This window comes from Bombina bombina, chromosome 3 (genome assembly GCF_027579735.1).
Source record: "Bombina bombina isolate aBomBom1 chromosome 3, aBomBom1.pri, whole genome shotgun sequence".
NCBI lineage: Eukaryota > Metazoa > Chordata > Amphibia > Anura > Bombinatoridae > Bombina > Bombina bombina.
In genome coordinates, this window is record NC_069501.1 from 1,295,517,451 (window position 1) to 1,295,543,131 (window position 25,681).

General features: G+C 38.4%; 1 protein-coding gene across 1 annotated transcript in view; it reads left to right on the forward strand.

Moving 5' to 3' along the window:
• Positions 1 to 7,246: 7,246 nt before the first annotated feature.
• LCMT2 (leucine carboxyl methyltransferase 2) overlaps positions 7,247 to 25,681 on the forward strand; it is a 753,265-nt gene continuing 734,830 nt past the window's right edge. The window contains exons 1-2 of the mRNA XM_053705698.1: positions 7,247 to 7,336; positions 23,469 to 23,593. Coding sequence (XP_053561673.1) covers positions 7,247 to 7,336; positions 23,469 to 23,593 — 215 coding nt within the window. The remainder of the gene's footprint in view (positions 7,337 to 23,468; positions 23,594 to 25,681) is intronic.

Consider the following 25,681-nt stretch of genomic DNA (forward strand, 5'->3'; position numbering starts at 1 on the left):
GCTGCATTATGTATATACTGGCTGTGAGTTCTGTGTACTAGCTGCTGCATTATGTATATACTAGCTGTGAGTTCTGTGTACTAGCTGCTGCATTCTGTATATACTAGCTGTGAGTTCTGTGTACTAGCTGCTGCATTCTGTATATACTAGCTGTGAGTTCTGTGTACTAGCTGCTGCATTATGTATATACTGGCTGTGAGTTCTGTCTACTAGCTGCTGCATTATGTGTATATACTAGCTGTGAGTTCTGTGTACTAGCTGCTGCATTATGTATATACTAACTGTGAGTACTGTGTACTAGCTGCTGCATTATGTATATACTAGCTGTGAGTACTGTGTACTAGCTGCTGCATTATGTATATACTAGCTGTGAGTACTGTGTACTAGCTGCTGCATTATGTATATACTAGCTGTGAGTTCTGTGTACTAACTGCTGCATTATGTATATACTAGCTGTGAGTACTGTGTACTAGCTGCTGCATTATGTATATACTAGCTGTGAATTCTGTGTACTAGCTGCTGAATTATGTATATACTAGCTGTGAGTTTTGTGTACTAGCTGCTGCATTATGTATATACTAGCTGTTGCATTATGTATATACTGGCTGCTGCATTATGTATATATACTAGCTGTGAGTACAGTGTACTAGCTGCTGCATTATGTATATACTGGCTGTGAGTTCTGTGTACTAGCTGCTGCATTATGTATATACTAGCTGTGAGTTCTGTGTACTAGCTGCTGCTTTATGTATATACTAGCTGTGAGTTCTGTGTACTAGCTGCTGCATTATGTATATACTAGCTGTGAGTACTGTGTACTAGCTGCTGCTTTATGTATATACTAGCTGTGAGTTCTGTGTACTAGCTGCTGCTTTATGTATATACTAGCTGTGAGTTCTGTGTACTAGCTGCTGCTTTATGTATATACTAGCTGTGAGTTCTGTGTACTAGCTGCTGCATTATGTATATACTAGCTGTGGACACTTAGTAATTTTCCTGTGACGGGGTTTCCGGAAGGGGTGGAGCTCTGATACACCTGCTCCAGGTCGGCGTTCAGGTGAACGCACAAGGGAAATACTACCCCTAAGCTCATAGCCACATAGCCCGCAGAAGTTGGTTGCTTTTCTGGGGGTTGTTACTTTCAGTGGCGATACGGAGTGTAATTACCTGCACTCGAGCTGGAAAAACCTACATGGCCGTTAATGGCCTGCGGCTATACCTCATCTTGCCTGATGTGTCAGGCACCGAAATAAGACTGCAGGAGCCTTAGGGCATTAATCTGAGAGAGTGTACATTGCCTTCTTAATAGCCGCGTTTACGAAACCGGTTTTCCTTAGTGGTCCCCGCAGCTGGAAAACAAACTGCAATTTCTGCAGAGGACGTACTCACTGAGTACATATTCCCTAGGAGGAGCAATTGGAGGACGTTGCTCCCGACGCCTGGAGACAGCTAAAGTTCACGCCCCAGATCCATTACCTGGCTATAGGAACAAGACGGGGCTTACCGATATTAGCAAAGCTGTTCCGTGGAAATTAAAGAGCTGCTGACGCCTGGAGGTTTTGATTACAGCATTATCGAGGCTTTTTCTGTGGGAGGAGGGAGCGGCTGACGCCCGGAGGGATCCGAGCTTCACGCTCCAAACTCGCAGAAAGCTTCAGGAACATTATCGCTATACCTAGGTGCAGGAGCATACAGTCACAGGTATTATTATCGGGGATCTGCTTGGTCAAAACGGGCTTACAGGGTCATACCTGGGCAAAAGGTAGCCTGATGGAGTTATAATGGGACATGATAGCCCGGTGGAAATAACCTATTGATACCTTGGAACGCAAGTATTGACATTTTCTTCTTTTTATTTATTTGGACATTTTTTGTTGCTGCCTCTAGTGAATATCTTGGGGTATAAATGATAAAGTCTGGCAAAGCCTTTAATATGGGCAGTATTCACGCTTAAAGAGGAGAACTTAATACTGCTAAATTAAGCAACACAAAGGCAAGACGTTTGGCAGCATTGATGTATATGTAAATGTGTTGGACATTCATAGTGGACTAATTTTTTCCCAGCAGATATTCGAGACCTGGTAGAAATTGTTCTTTCTTTTTTTTTTTTTTTTTTCTGTGGCATATTAAGCATTGTAACTTGCAGGGTGTTTAAAGGAGAATTGTTTTGTTGATTCTTGTTAATATAGCCAGATAAAGAGAGGGGAAACAGTGTCAAAAAATAACAGCTTTTTTTTTTTTTTTTTTTTTGTTTTGTGCATAATACTGGCCTTTTTTGCTATCTAGAAGCCGATAGGTGGTTGGTAAAAAGTGTTTGTGTTTCTTTTTCCTCTTTATTTGCTTGGATTGTTATAACTCTGTTGCCTAAAACATTGTTTCGGCATCTGTTTCAAATATTGTTCTAAATAGGAGGGAGCTGTTGTAGTTTTGAATCTCAGGCTTGGTCTCAGGCATTTGAAGGTTGTCAGCATTGATTTTTTTTGTTTAGTTATCAATTTTGTCTGTGTATAGTGCACACACTAGCACCTCACGGTAACACTATTTAGTAAGTTGAATGTAATTTTCATTCTCTGATACACTTTGTCAAATTTTTTTTTTTTTTTTTTTTGTGTGGTGTTTTTTTGTTTGTTTTGTCTTGTATCCACACATTTAGGTATTTAGAAGGATTACACATTCTACACCCAGTCACTCAACACTCACTCTCACTCAGTATACCCCAGTAATCTCACGATTACCTTACTATCACTTATTTATTTCTATTAGTATTTTTTTTTCTTTTTTCCATTCAATGGAAAGGTTTGTCACACAAGGCAGACAAAGCTCACCAATAATGCCTTCCAAATCAAGAGAAAAGAAAGGAAATAAAATGCCAGAAGTCAGTCTTGAGACTACTAATGAACCCTTAAATGAGCCCCAAATATTGATAGCCCAAATAAATCTGCTTTTCACACCTCAATTTGAGGCGATTAAAAAAGATCTTTCTAATATTTCTATAAATTTAGATATGCTTACTACTGAAGTAAAGCAATTTTCTGCAAGGTTAACAGAAGCGGAAAATAGAATTTCGGATGTGGAAGATTTAGTAAATAACCATGATAATATATTAGCCAAACAAGAATCCAAGATTAAAAATTTACAATCTCGCCTGGAGGATATGGAGGATCGCTCCAGGCGGAATAATTTAAGAGTTGTAGGTCTCCCAGAGACAGCAGAATTTGAAAATATGTTGAATTTTGCTTCTAATACTTTACCCCAGTTATTGGGATTTCCTCCCGCTAAATTACCCCTGCAGATAGAAAGAGCACACAGGGTAGGTCCAAGGAAATATAATGAAGATGGCTCTTTAAGAAATAGAGTGTGCTTATTCAAGGTCTTGAGGTTCCAAGATAAAGTTGAGTTGCTTAAGTTGTATAGGAAAATGGACACATTCACTATTGCCAGTAAAAGAGTTTTTATATTTCAAGATTTTTCAAATGAGACTTCCTCAAAGAGGAGAAATATGGCTCCATATTGCTCACAACTGATAGATAAAGGTATAAAAGCACACATGGCTTATCCAGCCAGAATTATTGTAGAAAAGGATGGTACAAAGAAAACCTTAAACACTATAGCGGAAGCTAAGGATTTCATAGCTAATCTTGACTCTCTACAGAACTAGAGGGAAACTCTAATAGCAGTAAAAATTAAGATAAAGACTTGTAAGGTTATATGGATTTTATTTTATGTCCCTGTATGTTTGTCTTCCCTTCCTTCTTTTTTTTTTTTTTTTTTTTTTTTTTTTTCCCCTCTCCCCTTCTCTCCCCCCCCTCCAACTCTGCGCTCTGGAGGATAGGATTCTAATTTTGGGTCTATGATTGAGTTTTGTAAATATTTTAAGATATTATCCTGGAATGTGGGGGGTATTTCCTCCCCGGCTAAACGTAAATTGATCATAAAAACGTTAGGTAAACTGAAACCAAGTATTGCTTTCCTCCAAGAAACCCGCTTAAAAGATAGTGAAATGGTTAAGTTGAAATCAAAATGGGTGGGAGAAGTTTTAGGAGCCCCCAGTGTAGGTAGAAAAAGCGGGGTGGCGATTTTGTTTAATAAAGATTTGACGTATAGTATCACGAGCAGTGAGATAGATGTAGAGGCTAGATATATTATTGCACAAGTCCAAATAAATAACACAAAAATAATACTATGTAATATATATGGGCCTAATGGATTTTCCCCCTCTTTTTGGGATAATATGAAAGTTAAATTATTTCCATATATTAAATATAATCTCATTGTAGCGGGAGATTTTAATATGTGTTTATATCCTGACCTAGAGAGATTTAACGTAGATCATTGTGCCCGATATAATAAACAGGCTAAATATTTTAAAAATTTCTGTACCCGTTTAAAATTAATCGATATTTGGAGGGCTAAGAATCCTGATAAAATTAAATTTACCTGTGAATCCAAGTCCTTCAAAACTTTTTCACGAATAGATTATATTTTTATTTCAGAATCCCTGTCTATTGTTAAATCTCAGGCGTCCATAAATGATATAATGATCTCCGATCATGCTATTTTAACGCTCCATTTTGATACACTGGGTAAACCCAAAGACAAAGTAAATACCTTCTACTTCCCTAGATATCTATATAATAATATTAGATTTAATAACTGGTTAAGACAGAAGTGGAAAGATTATTGTACACTGAATATAGCGCAGTATAATCCGATTGAAAATTTTTGGGAGGCCTCTAAGGCTGTCTTAAGAGGAGAGATTAGTGCTTATGTTTATGCTAGAAAGAAAAAAGTAAACTCGATTGAAAAGCAAATGATGAATTGCGTCAGGAATGCATATAGAAAATTTTTCAATAACCATAGTAATGAAAATTGGGGAAAATATATTAAGGCTCGGCAGGAAAGGGATTTATTATTAGAACAAAAAGCTCAAGAGGAGAACACTAGACTTAATATGCATTTTAGGGCTTTCCATGGATGTTCAGCCAAATATTTAGCAATGTTAGTAAGAAATAGAAAAAAAAAAAACTATATACTTGCAGTCAAAGAAAGGGAGATAAGATTTACAGATAACGTAGATGTTATGAGGGTTTTTTATGATTATTATCAGAATCTATACTCTGAGAAAAAAAGCGATATAGCAAATCAGGAAGAATTTTGGGCTAAAATCCAAATCCCGAAAATAACTCAGAAAGATTTAATCTTACTAAACGCTCCTATATCACTGGAAGAAGTGACTGAGGCAATAAAAAAAGCGAAATTGAACAAGGCCGCAGGCCCAGATGGCTTCCCAGTAGAATATTTGAAAATTCTAATGGAGGACATATCACCTATTTTACAAAAGCTTTATAATAATTACTTCATTTTAAATAAGCCCATTTCAAATTATTTTTCAGCAGCTAACATATCTTTAATATTTAAAAAAGGGAAAGATCCGGAAGACCCTGCCTCATATAGGCCTATATCAGTGTTAAATGCGGACTATAAAATACTAACTTCTATAATAGCTGGTAGGCTTGCACATTGTCTCACTGACATCATCCACCCAGATCAAACCGGTTTTATGACAAATAGGAATTCCTCGAAAAATATTAGAAAACTTGTTACATATGTGGATTACATATGGTCTATAAATGGAACAAGAAATCCTCAATTGACTCAGGATCTAGCAATTCTTACACTTGATGCCGAAAAGGCGTTTGATTCGATTAATTGGGAATATCTATTCAGTTCAATATCACAATTTGGATTCCATAACCAATTTCTGTCTTTTATACGTAATCTTTATAAGAATCCTATTTCCTACTTGCTGGTGAATGGGTCTCTTTCGTCAAAAATTACAATGGGTAGAGGTACGAGACAGGGCTGCCCAATATCTCCATTACTCTTTAATTTAGCCGTAGAGCCGCTAGCAATATGGCTTAGGGATATAATATCAGGCATAAAGCTAGGAGCAAGTAGGCTAAAAATATTGCTTTATGCTGATGATCTATTGATTTTTCTCCAGAATACTACCCATTCGATCCCATTAATAGTAGACACCTTACAGTTTTTTGCATCGTTTTCTGGGTATAATATAAATTGTAATAAGAGTGAAATTATGTGGCTAAATAAAACTAATACCAGTCTGCAACAGATCCCGTTTAAAACCACAGAAACCCTTAATTACTTAGGTATTAAGCTCAGCCCCAATCCTAATAAATGGTATGTAGAAAATTATGGTCCCTTGATTCAAAAAATTATTGAGGACTTAAAGTTATGGGTATCTCTTCCTCTTTCGATAGCAGCCCGAGTAAATTTAATTAAAACTATTGTTTTCCCAAGATTTTTATATCTTCTCCAAAACCTTCCTCTTTTTATTAATAGTCAAGACCGACGGAGAATTAACTCTGCTTTTTCTAACTTTATCTGGAAAGACAAGAAACCAAGAATAGCGTTAAAAAAGATGACCCAACCTTATAGAATGGCAGGCCTTGCATTACCAGATATTCATATTTATAATATAGCCTTTTTAGCTAAAGTAGCAATTGAGTGGATGGTAGATACGAATAGGGTTTCATCGAATGACATTGAGAGTTTTTTTGTATATCCTTTTTCTCTGAAAGCAATCTTACATTGCCCTTTGAAAGTACTTCCAATGAATGTAGATTGCTTGATATCTTTTAAAAATATTATTATAGCCTGGTATAAATTGTGTAGTATATTGGAGATGGATCCATATTATTCAGATTACCTTCCTATTATGGGTAATCCAAGTTTCATACCCGGAATTAATCAAGATAATTTCAGAAAATGGTCTGATAAAGGACTGAAATATATTGCTCAATTATTAGCAAATGACTGGTGTGTAGTATCCTTTGAAACCCTTCTATTACAATTTGAAGTACCCAGAACTAGTTTTTTTTCCTATCTACAAGTAAGACATTATATAGAGGATATGAGAAAGGATAGGAATCAATCTAAGGAATGGACAGATATTAAAATATATATATATCAATATACAACAGGCTCTACATCTGTCTCTCTGCTATATGATATTTTACTTGCTAAACAAAGCCTTATCTCTTTGAATAAAACTTATGATAAATGGAAACTTAATTTTCCCAACTTAGAGTTATCAAGAATGAATGCAAGCTTTCTGACTACAAGGAAGTTAGCCATATCTATGAGTTGGAAAGAATCCCATTATAAACTTATCAATAACTTTTATATAACGCCAGCCCACTTAGCAAAAATGTATCCACTACAAATGGCTAGCTGCCCACGCTGTAATTTTGTCAAGGCAGATATTTGTCATATGTTTTATCTTTGTCCTAAAATGATGCAGGTGTGGCAGAAGGTAGTTTTCTGGATAAATAAACTGTACAACTTAAATATATATATAGACATGGAAACAATTATGTTTTTAAAAAGATATACAAATGAGCTAGGAATACAAGTTAAAATATTAAATACGCTTATATTGCTGGTAAGACATTTGATCGTAAAAAATTGGAAATCTACAGCTGCACCCTCATTGGCTAGGATAATTAAGGAAATACAAAATCATATTGTTTTTGAATCATTTCATATGAAGAGTGTTAAGGAACATAAAATAAAGAAATTTATATACGGCTGGTTACCTATAATTAAAACATACACATTACAGATTCAGAAACAAATACTGTATCCTTTTTTAAGCTCGGAGACATTTGCAGAGCTGGCTATATTAGAGATATTTCCGGTAAATTGGTATTCTTCAGCTAGAGAAATTTAATATCCGAATGGTGGAAGTATTAGAGAGAAAGGGATTTTGAAATATTAAGGTCACCTATATATTTTGGAGACTCTAGGGTAAAGGAGTTATAATTTATGTCAAGATGGGAGAGGCCCCGAGGTGGGGGAGAAGGGGAGGGTTCCCCTCTTTTTTTTTTTTTTCTCTCTTTTTTCTTTTTCTTTTTCTTTCTTTTCTTCTTTTCTCACACAGAAATTGTTTTATATAAATATAAACACGAGAAGCACATATTGATAGAAAGATAGATAAATAAGGGTAGACAAAGTTGAAAACAGAATCATGTTCAATTTTTTTCTTTTCTTTTTTTTCTGTTTGTATATATATTTATCTTGTTCTAAAGGGAAACAAAAGGTGTTGCAACCCTTAAGATGACTATGTCTCTGAAATATGATTGTATTATCTTAAATGTGCTTCAACCAATAAAAAACAATGTAAAAAAAAAATGTATATACTAGCTGTGAGTTCTGTGTACTAGCTGCTGCATTATGTATATACTAGCTGTGAGTTCTGTGTACTAGCTGCTGCATTATGTATATACTAGCTGTGAGTACTGTGTACTAGCTGCTGCATTATGTATATACTAGCTGTGAGTTCTGTGTACTAGCTGCTGCATTATGTATATACTGGCTGTGAGTTCTGTGTACTAGCTGCTGCATTATGTATATACTGGCTGTGAGTTCTGTGTACTAGCTGCTGCATTATGTATATACTGGCTGTGAGTTCTGTGTACTAGCTGCTGCATTATGTATATACTAGCTGTGAGTTCTGTGTACTAGCTGCTGCATTATGTATATACTATCTGTGAGTTCTGTGTACTAGCTGCTGCATTATGTATATATACTAGCTGTGAGTTCTGTGTACTAGCTGCTGCATTATGTATATACTAGCTGTGAGTACTGTGTACTAGCTGCTGCATTATGTATATACTAGCTGTGAGTTCTGTGTACTAGCTGCTGCATTATGTATATACTGGCTGTGAGTTCTGTGTACTAGCTGCTGCATTATGTATATACTGGCTGTGAGTTCTGTGTACTAGCTGCTGCATTATGTATATACTGGCTGTGAGTTCTGTGTACTAGCTGCTGCATTATGTATATACTGGCTGTGAGTTCTGTGTACTAGCTGCTGCATTATGTATATACTATCTGTGAGTTCTGTGTACTAGCTGCTGCATTATGTATATATACTAGCTGTGAGTTCTGTGTACTAGCTGCTGCATTATGTATATATACTAGCTGTGAGTTCTGTGTACTAGCTGCTGCATTATGTATATACTAGCTGTGAGTTCTGTGTACTAGCTGCTGCATTATGTATATACTAGCTGTGAGTACTGTGTACTAGCTGCTGCATTATGTATATACTAGCAGTGAGTACTGTGTACTAGCTGCTGCATTATGTATATACTAGCTGTGAGTTCTGTGTACTAGCTGCTGCATTATGTATATATACTAGCTGTGAGTTCTGTGTACTAGCTGCTGCATTGTGTATATACTAGCTGTGAGTACTGTGTACTAGCTGCTGCATTGTGTATATACTAGCTGTGAGTACTGTGTACTAGCTGCTGCATTGTGTATATACTAGCTGTGAGTACTGTGTACTAGCTGCTGCATTGTGTATATACTAGCTGTGAGTTCTGTGTACTAGCTGCTGCATTATGTATATACTAGCTGTGAGTACTGTGTACTAGCTGCTGCATTATGTATATACTAGCTGTGAGTTCTGTGTACTAACTGCTGCATTATGTATATACTAGCTGTGAATTCTGTGTACTAGCTGCTGCATTGTGTATATACTAGCTGTGAGTTCTGTATACTAACTGCTGCATTATGTATATACTAGCTGTGAGTTCTGTGTACTAGCTGCTGCATTATGTATATACTAGCTGTGAGTTCTGTGTACTAACTGCTGCATTATGTATATACTAGCTGTGAATTCTGTGTACTAGCTGCTGCATTATGTATATACTAGCTGTGAGTTCTGTATACTAGCTGCTGCATTATGTATATACTAGCTGTGAGTACTGTGTACTAGCTGCTGCTTTATGTATATACTAGCTGTGAGTACTGTGTACTAGCTGCTGCATTATGTATATACTAGCTGTGAGTTCTGTGTACTAACTGCTGCATTATGTATATACTAGCTGTGAATTCTGTGTACTAGCTGTGAGTTCTGTGTACTAGCTGCTGCATTATGTATATACTAGCTGTGAGTTCTGTGTACTAGCTGCTGCATTATGTATATACTAGCTGTGAATTCTGTGTACTAGCTGTGAGTTCTGTGTACTAGCTGCTGCATTATGTATATACTGGCTGCTGCATTATGTATATATACTAGCTGTGAGTACAGTGTACTAGCTGCTGCATTATGTATATACTGGCTGTGAGTTCTGTGTACTAGCTGCTGCATTATGTATATACTGGCTGTGAGTTCTGTGTACTAGCTGCTGCATTATGTATATATACTAGCTGTGAGTTCTGTGTACTAGCTGCTGCATTATGTATATACTAGCTGTGAGTTCTGTGTACTAGCTGCTGCATTATGTATATACTAGCTGTGAGTTCTGTGTACTAGCTGCTGCATTATGTATATACTAGCTGTGAGTTCTGTGTACTAGCTGCTGCATTATGTATATACTAGCTGTGAGTACTGTGTACTAGCTGCTGCATTATGTATATACTAGCTGTGAGTTCTGTGTGCAAGCTGCTGCATTATGTGTATATACTAGCTGTGAGTTCTGTGTACTAGCTGCTGCATTATGTGTATATACTAGCTGTGAGTTCTGTGTACTAGCTGCTGCATTGTGTATATACTAGCTGTGAGTTCTGTGTACTAGCTGCTGCATTATGTATATATACTAGCTGTGAGTTCTGTGTACTAGCTGCTGCATTATGTATATACTAGCTGTGAGTACTGTGTACTAGCTGCTGCATTATGTATATACTAGCTGCTGCATTATGTATATACTAGCTGTGAGTTCTGTGTACTAGCTGCTGCATTATGTATATACTAGCTGCTGCAGTAATGTGTGTGTATATACTAGCTGTGAGTTCTGTGTACTAGCTGCTGCATTATGTATATACTAGCTGTGAGTTCTGTGTACTAGCTGCTACATTATGTATATACTAGCTGTGAGTTCTGTGTACTAGCTGCTGCATTATGTATATACTAGCTGTGAGTTCTGTGTACTAGCTGCTGCATTCTGTATATACTAGCTGTGAGTTCTGTGTACTAGCTGCTGCATTATGTATATACTAGCTGTGAGTTCTGTGTACTAGCTGCTACATTATGTATATACTAGCTGTGAGTTCTGTGTACTAGCTGCTGCATTATGTATATACTAGCTGTGAGTACTGTGTACTAGCTGCTGCTTTATGTATATACTAGCTGTGAGTTCTGTGTACTAGCTGCTGCAGTAATGTGTATATACTAGCTGTTTTTTCTGTGTACTAGCTGCTGCATTATGTATATACTAGCTGTGAGTTCTGTGTACTAGCTGCTGCATTATGTATATACTGGCTGTGAGTTCTGTGTACTAGCTGCTGCATTGTATATATACTAGCTGTGAGTTCTGTGTACTAGCTGCTGCATTATGCATATACTAGCTGTGAGTTCTGTGTACTAGCTGCTGCATTATGTATATACTAGCTGTGAGTTCTGTGTACTAGCTGCTGCATTATGTATATACTAGCTGTGAGTACTGTGTACTAGCTGCTGCATTATGTATATATACTAGCTGTGAGTTCTGTGTACTAGCTGCTGCATTATGTATATACTAGCTGTGAGTTCTGTGTACTAGCTGCTGCATTGTATATATACTAGCTGTGAGTTCTGTGTACTAGCTGCTGCATTATGTATATACTAGCTGTGAGTTCTGTGTACTAGCTGCTGCATTATGTATATACTAGCTGTGAGTTCTGTGTACTAGCTGCTGCATTATGTATATACTAGCTGTGAGTACTGTGTACTAGCTGCTGCATTATGTGTATATACTAGCTGTGAGTTCTGTGTACTAGCTGCTGCATTATGTATATACTAGCTGTGAGTTCTGTGTACTAGCTGCTGCATTATGTATATACTAGCTGTGAGTTCTGTGTACTAGCTGCTGCATTATGTATATACTAGCTGTGAGTTCTGTGTACTAGCTGCTGCATTATGTATATACTAGCTGTGAGTTCTGTGTACTAGCTGCTGCATTATGTATATACTAGCTGTGAGTTCTGTGTACTAGCTGCTGCATTATGTATATACTAGCTGTGAGTTCTGTGTACTTACTGCTGCATTATGTATAGACTAGCTGTGAGTTCTGTGTACTAGCTGCTGCATTATGTATATACTAGCTGTGAGTTCTGTGTACTAGCTGCTGCATTATGTATATACTAGCTGTGAGTTCTGTGTACTAGCTGCTGCATTATGTATATACTAGCTGTGAGTTCTGTGTACTAGCTGCTGCATTATGTATATACTGGCTGTGAGTTCTGTGTACTAGCTGCTGCATTATGTATATACTGGCTGTGAGTTCTGTGTACTAGCTGCTGCATTATATGTATATACTGGCTGTGAGTTCTGTGTACTAGCTGCTGCATTATATGTATATACTAGCTGTGAGTTCTGTGTACTAGCTGCTGCATTGTGTATATACTAGCTGTGAGTTCTGTGTACCAGCTGCTGCATTATGTATATACTAGCTGTGAGTTCTGTGTACCAGCTGCTGCATTATGTATATACTAGCTGCTGCATTATGTATATACTAGCTGTGAGTTCTGTGTACTAGCTGTGAGTTCTGTGTACTAGCTGCTGCATTATGTATATATACTAGCTGTGAGTTCTGTGTACTAGCTGCTGCATTATATGTATATACTAGCTGTGAGTTCTGTGTACTAGCTGCTGCATTGTGTATATACTGGCTTTGAGTTCTGTGTACTAGCTGCTGCATTGTGTATATACTTGCTGTGAGTTCTGTGTACTAGCTGCTTCATTATGTATATACTAGCTGTGAGTACTCTGTACTAGCTGCTGCATTATGTATATACTAGCTGTGAGTACTCTGTACTAGCTGCTGCATTGTGTATATACTAGCTGTGAGTTATGTGTACTAGCTGCTGCATTATGTATATACTAGCTGTGAGTTCTGTGTACCAGCTGCTGCATTATGTATATACTAGCTGTGAGTTCTGTGTACTAGCTGCTGCATTATGTATATACTGGCTGTGAGTTCTGTGTACTAACTGCTGCATTATGTGTATATACTAGCTGTGAGTTCTGTGTACTAGCTGCTGCATTGTGTATATACTAGCTGCTGCATTATGTATATACTAGCTGTGAGTTCTGTGTACTAGCTGCTGCATTATGTATATACTAGCTGTGAGTTCTGTGTACTAGCTGCTGCATTATGTATATACTAGCTGTGAGTTCTGTGTACCAGCTGCTGCATTATGTATATACTAGCTGTGAGTTCTGTGTACTAGCTGCTGCATTATGTATATACTGGCTGTGAGTTCTGTGTACTAACTGCTGCATTATGTGTATATACTAGCTGTGAGTTCTGTGTACTAGTTGCTGCATTGTGTATATACTAGCTGTGAGTTCTGTGTACTAGCTGCTGCATTATGTATATATACTGGCTGTGAGTTCTGTGTACTAGCTGCTGCATTATGTGTATACTACCTGTGAGTTCTGTGTACTAGCTGCTGCATTGTGTATATACTGGCTGTGAGTTCTGTGTACTAGCTGCTGCATTGTGTATATACTGGCTGTGAGTTCTGTGTACTAGCTGCTGCATTATGTATATTCTAGCTGTGAGTTCTGTGTACTAGCTGCTGCATTATGTATATACTAGCTGTGAGTTCTGTGTACTAGCTGCTGCATTATGTATATACTAGCTGTGAGTTCTGTGTACTAGCTGCTGCATTATGTATATACTAGCTGTGAGTACAGTGTACTAGCTGCTGCATTATGTATATACTAGCTGTGAGTTCTGTGTACTAGCTGCTGCATTATGTGTATACTAGCTGTGAGTACTGTGTACTAGCTGCTGCATTATGTATATACTAGCTGTGAGTTCTGTGTACTAGCTGCATTATGTATATACTAGCTCTGAGCTCTGTGTACTAGCTGCTGCATTATGTATATACTAGCTGTGAGTTCTGTGTACTAGCTGCATTATGTATATACTAGCTGTGAGTTCTGTGTACTAGCTGCATTATGTATATACTAGCAGTGAGTACTGTGTACTAGCTGCTGCATTATGTATATACTAGCTGTGAGTTCTGTGTACTAGCTGCTGCATTATGTATATACTAGCTGTGAGTTCTGTGTACTAGCTGCTGCATTATGTATATACTAGCTGTGAGTTCTGTGTACTAGCTGCATTATGTATATACTAGCTGTGAGTTCTGTGTACTAGCTGCTGCATTATGTATATACTAGCTGTGAGTTCTGTGTACTAGCTGCTGCATTATGTGTATACTAGCTGTGAGTTCTGTGTACTAGCTGCTGCATTATGTATATACTAGCTGTGAGTTCTGTGTACTAACTGCTGCATTATGTATATACTGGCTGTGAGTACTGTGTACTAGCTGCTGCATTATGTATATACTAGCTGTGAGTTCTGTGTACTAGCTGCTGCATTATGTATATACTAGCTGTGAGTTCTGTGTACTAGCTGCATTATGTATATACTAGCTGTGAGCTTTGTGTACTAGCTGCTGCATTATGTGTATATACTAGCTGTGAGTACTGTGTACTAGCTGCTGCATTATGTATATACTAGCTGTGAGTTCTGTGTACTAGCTGCTGCATTCTGTATGTACTAGCTGTGAGTTCTGTGTACTAGCTGCTGCATTCTGTATATACTAGCTGTGAGTTCTGTGTACTAGCTGTGAGTTCTGTGTATTAGCTGCTGCATTATGTATATACTAGCTGTGAGTTCTGTGTACTAGCTGCTGCATTCTGTATGTACTAGCTGTGAGTTCTGTGTACTAGCTGCTGCATTCTGTATGTACTAGCTGTGAGTTCTGTGTACTAGCTGCTGCATTATGTATATACTAGCTGTGAGTTCTGTGTACTAGCTGCTGCATTATGTATATATACTGGCTGTGAGTACTGTGTACTAGCTGCTGCATTATGTATATATACTGGCTGTGAGTTCTGTGTACTAGCTGCTGCATTATGTATATACTAGCTGTGAGTTCTGTGTACTAGCTGCTGCATTATGTATATACTAGCTGTGAGTTCTGTGTACTAGCTGCTGCATTATGTATATACTAGCTGTGAGTTCTGTGTACTAGCTGCTGCATTATGTATATATACTAGCTGTGAGTTCTGTGTATTAGCTGCTGCATTATGTATATACTAGCTGTGAGTTCTGTGTACTAGCTGCTGCATTATGTATATACTAGCTGTGAGTTCTGTGTACTAGCTGCTGCATTATGTATATACTAGCTGTGAGTACTGTGTACTAGCTGCTGCATTATGTATATACTAGCTGTGAGTTCTGTGTACTAGCTGCTGCATTATGTATATACTAGCTGTGAGTACTGTGTACTAGCTGCTGCATTATGTATATACTAGCTGTGAGTACTGTGTACTAGCTGCTGCATTGTGTATATACTAGCTGTGAGTTCTGTGTACTACCTGCTGCATTATGTATATACTGGCTGTGAGTTCTGTGTACTAGCTGCTGCATTATGTATATACTAGCTGTGAGTTCTGTGTACTAGCTGCTGCATTATGTGTATATACTAGCTGTGAGTACTGTGTACTAGCTGCTGCATTATGTATATACTAGCTGTGAGTTCTGTGTACTAGCTGCTGCATTATGTATATACTAGCTGTGAGTACTGTGTACTAGCTGCTGCATTATGTATATACTGGCTTTGAGTTCTGTGTACTAGCTGCTGCATTATGTATATACTAGCTGTGAGTTCTGTGTACTAGCTGCTGCATTATGTATATACTAGCTGTGAGTTCTGTGTACTAGCTGCTGCATTATGTATACATACTAGCTGTGAGTTCTGTGTACTAGCTGCTGCATTATGTATAGACTAGCTGTGAGTTCTGTGTACTAGCTGCTGCATTATGTATATACTGGCTGTGAGTTCTGTGTACTAGCTGCTGCATTATGTATATACTAGCTGTGAGTACTGTGTACTAGCTGCTGCATTATGTATATACTAGCTGTGAGTTCTGTGTACTAGCTGCTGCATTATGTATATATACTAGCTGTGAGTTCTGTGTACTAGCTGTGAGTTCTGTGTACTAGCTGCTGCATTGTGTATATACTAGCTGTGAGTACTGTGTACTAGCTGTGAGTACTGTGTACTAGCTGCTGCATTGTGTATATACTAGCTGTGAGTACTGTGTACTAGCTGCTGCATTATGTATATATACTAGCTGTGAGTACTGTGTACTAGCTGCTGCATTATGTATATACTGGCTGTGAGTACTGTGTACTAGCTGCTGCATTGTGTATATACTGGCTGTGAGTTCTGTGTACTAGCTGCTGCATTATGTATATACTAGCTGTGAGTTCTGTGTACTAGCTGCTGCATTATGTATATACTAGCTGTGAATTCTGTGTACTAGCTGCTGCATTATGTATATACTGGCTGTGAGTTCTGTGTACTAGCTGCTGCATTATGTATATACTAGCTGTGAGTACTGTGTACTAGCTGCTGCATTATGTATATATACTAGCTGTGAGTACTGTGTACTAGCTGCTGCATTATGTATATATACTAGCTGTGAGTTCTGTGTACTAGCTGCTGCATTGTGTATATACTGGCTGTGAGTTCTGTGTACTAGCTGCTGCATTATGTATATACTAGCTGTGAGTTCTGTGTACTAGCTGCTGCATTATGTATATATACTAGCTGTGAGTTCTGTGTACTAGCTGCTGCATTATGTATATACTGGCTGTGAGTTCTTTGTACTAGCTGCTGCATTATGTATATACTAGCTGTGAGTACAGTGTACTAGCTGCTGCATTATGTATATACTAGCTGTGAGTTCTGTGTACTAGCTGCTGCATTATGTATATACTAGCTGTGAGTTCTGTGTACTAGCTGCTGCATTATGTATATACTAGCTGTGAGTACTGTGTACTAGCTGCTGCATTATGTATATACTAGCTGTGAGTACTGTGTACTAGCTGCTGCATTATGTATATACTAGCTGTGAGTACAGTGTACTAGCTGCTGCATTATGTATATACTAGCTGTGAGTTCTGTGTACTAGCTGCTGCATTATGTATATACTAGCTGTGAGTTCTGTGTACTTGCTGCTGCATTATGTATATACTAGCTGTGAGTACTGTGTACTAGCTGCTGCATTATGTATATACTAGCTGTGAGTTCTGTGTACTTGCTGCTGCATTATGTATATACTAGCTGTGAGTACTGTGTACTAGCTGCTGCATTATGTATATACTAGCTGTGAGTACTGTGTACTAGCTGCTGCATTATGTATATACTAGCTGTGAGTTCTGTGTACTATCTGCATTATGTATATACTAGCTCTGAGCTCTGTGTACTAGCTGCTGCATTATGTATATACTAGCTCTGAGCTCTGTGTACTAGCTGCTGCATTATGTATATACTAGCTGTGAGTTCTGTGTACTAGCTGCATTATGTATATACTAGCTGTGAGTTCTGTGTACTAGCTGCATTATGTATATACTAGCTGTGAGTTCTGTGTACTAGCTGCTGCATTATGTATATACTACCTGTGAGTACTGTGTACTAGCTGCTGCATTATGTATATACTAGCTGTGAGTTCTGTGTACTAGCTGCATTATGTATATACTAGCTGTGAGCTCTGAGTACTAGCTGCTGCATTATGTGTATATACTAGCTGTGAGTTCTGTGTACTAGCTGCTGCATTCTGTATATACTAGCTGTGAGTTCTGTGTACTAGCTGCTGCATTATGTATATACTAGCTGTGAGTTCTGTGTACTAGCTGCATTATGTATATACTAGCTGTGAGCTCTGTGTACTAGCTGCTGCATTATGTGTATATACTAGCTGTGAGTTCTGTGTACTAGCTGCTGCATTCTGTATATACTAGCTGTGAGTTCTGTGTACTAGCTGCTGCATTCTGTATATACTAGCTGTGAGTTCTGTGTACTAGCTGCTGCATTATGTATATACTAGCTGTGAGTTCTGTGTACTAGCTGCTGCATTATGTATATACTAGCTGTGAGTTCTGTGTACTAGCTGCTGCATTATGTATATACTAGCTGTGAGTTCTGTGTACTAGCTGCTGCATTATGTGTATATACTAGCTGTGAGTTCTGTGTACTAGCTGCTGCATTATGTATATACTGGCTGCTGCATTATGTATATATACTAGCTGTGAGTACAGTGTACTAGCTGCTGCATTATGTATATACTGGCTGTGAGTTCTGTGTACTAGCTGCTGCATTATGTATATACTGGCTGTGAGTTCTGTGTACTAGCTGCTGCATTATGTATATACTAGCTGTGAGTTCTGTGTACTAGCTGCTGCATTATGTATATACTAGCTGTGAGTTCTGTGTACTAGCTGCTGCATTATGTATATACTAGCTGTGAGTTCTGTGTACTAGCTGCTGCATTATGTATATACTAGCTGTGAGTTCTGTGTACTTGCTGCTGCATTATGTATATACTAGCTGTGAGTACTGTGTACTAGCTGCTGCATTATGTATATACTAGCTGTGAGTTCTGTGTACTTGCTGCTGCATTATGTATATACTAGCTGTGAGTACTGTGTACTAGCTGCTGCATTATGTATATACTAGCTGTGAGTACTGTGTACTAGCTGCTGCATTATGTATATACTAGCTGTGAGTTCTGTGTACTATCTGCATTATGTATATACTAGCTCTGAGCTCTGTGTACTAGCTGCTGCATTATGTATATACTAGCTCTGAGCTCTGTGTACTAGCTGCTGCATTATGTATATACTAGCTGTGAGTTCTGTGTACTAGCTGCATTATGTATATACTAGCTGTGAGTTCTGTGTACTAGCTGCATTATGTATATACTAGCTGTGAGTTCTGTGTACTAGCTGCTGCATTATGTATATACTACCTGTGAGTACTGTGTACTAGCTGCTGCATTATGTATATACTAGCTGTGAGTTCTGTGTACTAGCTGCATTATGTATATACTAGCTGTGAGCTCTGTGTACTAGCTGCTGCATTATGTGTATATACTAGCTGTGAGTTCTGTGTACTAGCTGCTGCATTCTGTATATACTAGCTGTGAGTTCTGTGTACTAGCTGCTGCATTATGTATATACTAGCTGTGAGTTCTGTGTACTAGCTGCATTATGTATATACTAGCTGTGAGCTCTGTGTACTAGCTGCTGCATTATGTGTATATACTAGCTGTGAGTTCTGTGTACTAGCTGCTGCATTCTGTATATACTAGCTGTGAGTTCTGTGTACTAGCTGCTGCATTCTGTATATACTAGCTGTGAGTTCTGTGTACTAGCTGCTGCATTATGTATATACTAGCTGTGAGTTCTGTGTACTAGCTGCTGCATTATGTATATACTAGCTGTGAGTTCTGTGTACTAGCTGCTGCATTATGTATATACTAGCTGTGAGTTCTGTGTACTAGCTGCTGCATTATGTGTATATACTAGCTGTGAGTTCTGTGTACTAGCTGCTGCATTATGTATATACTAGCTGTGAGTTCTGTATACTAGCTGTGAGTACTGTGTACTAGCTGCTGCATTATGTATATACTAGCTGTGAGTACTGTGTACTAGCTGCTGCATTATGTATATACTAGCTGTGAGTACTGTGTACTAGCTGCTGCATTATGTATATACTAGCTGTGAGTTCTGTGTACTAGCTGCTGCATTATGTATATATACTAGCTGTGAGTTCTGTGTACTAGCTGCTGCATTATGTATATATACTAGCTGTGAGTTCTGTGTACTAGCTGCTGCATTGTGTATATACTAGCTGTGAGTTCTGTGTACTAGCTGCTGCATTATGTATATACTAGCTGTGAGTTCTGTGTACTAGCTGCTGCATTATGTATATACTGGCTGTGAGTTCTGTGTACTAGCTGCTGCATTGTGTATATACTAGCTGTGAGTTCTGTGTACTAGCTGCTGCATTATGTATATACTAGCTGTGAGTTCTGTGTACTAGCTGCTGCATTATGTATATACTGGCTGTGAGTTCTGTGAACTAGCTGCTGCATTATGTATATACTAGCTGTGAGTACTGTGTACTAGCTGCTGCATTATGTATATACTAGCTGTGAGTTCTGTGTACTAGCTGCTGCATTATGTATATACTGGCTGTGAGTTCTGTGTACTAGCTGCTGCATTATGTATATACTAGCTGTGAGTACTGTGTACTAGCTGCTGCATTATGTATATACTAGCTGAGTTCTGTGTACTAGCTGCTGCATTATGTATATATACTAGCTGTGAGTTCTGTGTACTAGCTGCTGCATTATGTATATATACTAGCTGTGAGTTCTGTGTACTAGCTGCTGCATTATGTATATACTAGCTGTGAGTTCTGTGTACTAGCTGCTGCAGTAATGTGTGTGTGTGTGTATATACTGGCTGTGAGTACTGTGTACTAGCTGCTGCATTATGTATATACTAGCTGTGAGTTCTGTGTACTAGCTGCTGCATTGTATATACTAGCTGTGAGTTCTGTGTACTAGCTGCTGCATTATGTATATACTAGCTGTGAGTACTGTGTACTAGCTGCTGCATTATGTATATACTGGGTGTGAGTACTGTGTACTAGCTGCTGCATTACGTATATACTAGCTGTGAGTACTGTGTACTAGCTGCTGCATTATGTATATACTAGCTGTGAGTTCTGTGTACTAGCTGCTGCATTATGTATATACTAGCTGTGAGTTCTGTGTACTAGCTGCTGCATTATGTATATATACTAGCTGTGAGTTCTGTGTACTAGCTGCTGCATTATGTATATACTGGCTGTGAGTTCTGTGTACTAGCTGCTGCATTATGTATATACTAGCTGTGAGTTCTGTGTACTAGCTGCTGCATTATGTATATACTAGCTGTGAGTTCTGTGTACTAGCTGCTGCATTATGTATATACTAGCTGTGAGTACTGTGTACTAGCTGCTGCATTGTGTATATACTAGCTGTGAGTACTGTGTACTAGCTGCTGCATTATTTATATACTGGCTGTGAGTTCTGTGTACTAGCTGCTGCATTATGTATATACTAGCTGTGAGTTCTGTGTACTAGCTGCTGCATTATGTATATACTAGCTGTGAGTTCTGTGTACTAGCTGCTGCATTATGTATATATACTGGCTGTGAGTTCTGTGTACTAGCTGCTGCATTATGTATATACTAGCTGTGAGTTCTGTGTACTAGCTGCTGCATTATGTATATACTAGCTGTGAGTTCTGTGTACTAGCTGCTGCATTATGTATATACTAGCTGTGAGTTCTGTGTACTAGCTGCTGCATTATGTATATACTAGCTGTGCGTTCTGTGTACTAGCTGCTGCATTATGTATATATACTAGCTGTGAGTTCTGTGTACTAGCTGCTGCATTATGTATATACTAGCTGTGAGTTCTGTGTACTAGCTGCTGCATTATGTATATACTGGCTGTGAGTTCTGTGTACTAGCTGCTGCATTATGTATATACTGGCTGTGAGTTCTGTGTACTAGCTGCTGCATTATGTATATACTAGCTGTGAGTACTGTGTACTAGCTGCTGCATTATGTATATACTAGCTGTGAGTTCTGTGTACTAGCTGCTGCATTATGTATATACTAGCTGTGAGTACTGTGTACTAGCTGCTGCATTGTGTATATACTAGCTGTGAGTACTGTGTACTAGCTGCTGCATTATTTATATACTGGCTGTGAGTTCTGTGTACTAGCTGCTGCATTATGTATATACTAGCTGTGAGTTCTGTGTACTAGCTGCTGCATTATGTATATATACTAGCTGTGAGTTCTGTGTACTAGCCTCTGCATTATGTATATATACTAGCTGTGAGTTCTGTGTACTAGCCTCTGCATTATGTATATATACTAGCTGTGAGTTCTGTGTACTAGCTGCTGCATTATGTATATACTAGCTGTGAGTTCTGTGTACTAGCTGCTGCATTATGTATATACTAGCTGTGAGTTCTGTGTACTAGCTGCTGCATTATGTATATACTAGCTGTGAGTACTGTGTACTAGCTGCTGCATTATGTATATACTGGCTGTGAGTTCTGTGTACTAGCTGCTGCATTATGTATATACTGGCTGTGAGTTCTGTGTACTAGCTGCTGCATTATGTGTATATACTAGCTGTGAGTTCTGTGTACTAGCTGCTGCATTATGTGTATATACTAGCTGTGAGTTCTGTGTACTAGCTGCTGCATTATGTATATACTAGCTGTGAGTTCTGTGTACTAGCTGCTGCATTATGTGTATATACTAGCTGTGAGTACTGTGTACTAGCTGCTGCATTATGTGTATATACTAGCTGTGAGTTCTGTGTACTAGCTGCTGCATTATGTATATACTAGCTGTGAGTTCTGTGTACTAGCTGCTGCATTATGTATATATACCAGCTGTGAGTTCTGTGTACTAGCTGCTGCATTATGTATATACTAGCTTTGAGTTCTGTGTACTAACTGCTGCATTGTGTATATACTAGCTGCTGCATTATGTATATACTAGCTGTGAGTTCTGTGTACTAGCTGCTGCATTATGTATATACTAGCTGTGGGTTCCGTGTACTAGCTGCTGCATTATGTGTATATACTAGCTGTGAGTTCTGTGTACTAGCTGCTGCATTATGTATATATACTTGCTGTGAGTTCTGTGTACTAGCTGCTGCATTATGTATATACTGGCTGTGAGTTCTGTGTACTAGCTGCTGCATTATGTGTATATACTAGCTGTGAGTTCTGTGTACTAGCTGCTGCATTGTGTATATACTGGCTGTGAGTTCTGTGTACTAGCTGCTGCATTATGTATATACTGGCTGTGAGTTCTGTGTACTAGCTGCTGCATTGTGTATATACTGGCTGTGAGTTCTGTGTACTAGCTGCTGCATTATGTATATACTAGCTGTGAGTTCTGTGTACTAGCTGCATTATGTATATATACTAGCTGTGAGTTCTGTGTACTAGCTGCTGCATTGTGTATATACTGGCTGTGAGTTCTGTGTACTAGCTGCTGCATTATGTATATATACTAGCTGTGAGTTCTGTGTACTAGCTGCTGCATTATGTGTATATACTAGCTGTGAGTTCTGTGTACTAGCTGCTGCATTATGTGTATATACTAGCTGTGAGTTCTGTGTACTAGCTGCTGCATTATGTATATACTAGCTGTGAGTTCTGTGTACTAGCTGCTGCATTATGTATATACTAGCTGTGAGTACTGTGTACTAGCTGCTGCATTATGTATATATACTAGCTGTGAGTTCTGTGTACTAGCTGCTGCATTATGTATATATACTAGCTGTGAGTTCTGTGTACTAGCTGCTGCATTATGTATATATACTAGCTGTGAGTTCTGTGTACTAGCTGCTGCATTATGTATATACTAGCTGTGAGTTCTGTGTACTAGCTGCTGCATTATGTATATACTAGCTGTGAGTTCTGTGTACTAGCTGCTGCATTATGTATATATACTAGCTGTGAGTTCTGTGTACTAGCTGTTGCAGTAATAAGTAATGTTTCCTGTTGCAGGTGCAGAACACTAACGACTGTAGCACTGTGAGTAAGGTGTCTGCAGCATCACTGGGTTATTTCCATGATGAATTTCAGAAGTTCTTTATAAATCGGAAATGCAGAAGGTCACCGCTCATCCACAGGTAAGTTGTGTTTTTTTAATTTTTTTATTTTTAGTTACTATTTTATTAATTCACAATAATGAGAGATCTTTTCACACAATTAATACGTGTGTATGTATGTATGTGTGTATATATATATATATATATATATATATATATATATATATATATATATATATATATATATGTCAGTATATGGCCGGGTTATAATACAATATGTTTAATAATTATCCTTTAAACTAAACCCCAATAAATATGCATATACCAAGACAATAAAATTAATATAAATTCCTAAATTCATTTCTCCAACATAGGTGTGTCCGGTCCACTGCGTCATCCTTACTTGTGGGATATTCTCTTCCCCAACAGGAAATGGCAAAGAGCCCAGCAAAGCTGGTCACATGATCCCTCCTAGGCTCCGCCTACCCCAGTCATTCTCTTTGCCGTTGTACAGGCAACATCTCCACGGAGATGGCTTAGAGTTTTTTAGTGTTTAACTGTAGTTTTTATTATTCAATCAAGAGTTTGTTATTTTGAAATGGTGCTGGTATGTACTATTTACTCAGAAACAGAAAAGAGATGAAGATTTCTGTTTGTATGAGGAAAATGATTTTAGCAACCGTCACTAAAATCCATGGCTGTTCCACACAGGACTGTTGAGAGCAATTAACTTCAGTTGGGGGAACAGTGAGCAGTCTCTTGCTGCTTGAGGTATGACACATTCTAACAAGACGATGTAATGCTGGAAGCTGTCATTTTCCCTATGGGATCCGGTAAGCCATGTTTATTAAGATCGTAAATAAGGGCTTCACAAGGGCTTATTAAGACTGTAGACTTTTTCTGGGCTAAATCGATTCATTATTAACACATATTTAGCCTTGAGGAATCATTTATTCTGGGTATTTTGATATAATAATATCGGCAGGCACTGTTTTAGACACCTTATTCTTTAGGGGCTTTCACAAATCATAGGCAGAGCCTCATTTTCGCGCCGGTGTTGCGCACTTGTTTTTGAGAGGCATGACATGCAGTCGCATGTGAGAGGAGCTCTGATACTTAGAAAAGACTTTCTGAAGGCGTCATTTGGTATCGTATTCCCCTTTGGGCTTGGTTGGGTCTCAGCAAAGCAGATACCAGGGACTGTAAAGGGGTTAAAGTTAAAAACGGCTCCGGTTCCGTTATTTTAAGGGTTAAAGCTTCCAAATTTGGTGTGCAATACTTTTAAGGCTTTAAGACACTGTGGTGAAAATTTGGTGAATTTTGAACAATTCCTTCATGTTTTTTTCGCAATTGCAGTAATAAAGTGTGTTCAGTTTAAAATTTAAAGTGACAGTAACGGTTTTATTTTAAAACGTTTTTTGTACTCAAGTTTATGCCTGTTTAACATGTCTGAACTACCAGATAGACTGTGTTCTGAATGTGGGGAAGCCAGAATTCCCATTCATTTAAATAAATGTGATTTATGTGACAATGACAATGATGCCCAAGATGATTCCTCAAGTGAGGGGAGTAAGCATGGTACTGCATCATTCCCTCCTTCGTCTACACGAGTCTTGCCCACTCAGGAGGCCCCTAGTACATCTAGCGCGCCAATACTCCTTACTATGCAACAATTAACGGCTGTAATGGATAATTCTGTCAAAAACATTTTAGCCAAAATGAACACTTATCAGCGTAAGCGCGACTGCTCTGTTTTAGATACTGAAGAGCATGACGACGCTGATAATAATGGTTCTGAAGGGCCCCTAACCCAGTCTGATGGGGCCAGGGAGGTTTTGTCTGAGGGAGAAATTACTGATTCAGGGAACATTTCTCAACAAGCTGAACCTGATGTGATTACGTTTAAATTTAAGTTGGAACATCTCCGCATTCTGCTTAAGGAGGTATTATCCACTCTGGATGATTGTGACAAGTTGGTCATCCCAGAGAAACTATGTAAAATGGACAAGTTCCTAGAGGTCCCGGGGCTCCCAGAAGCTTTTCCTATCCCCAAGCGGGTGGCGGACATTGTTAATAAAGAATGGGAAAGGCCCGGTATTCCTTTCGTCCCTCCCCCCATATTTAAAAAATTGTTTCCTATGGTCGACCCCAGAAAGGACTTATGGCAGA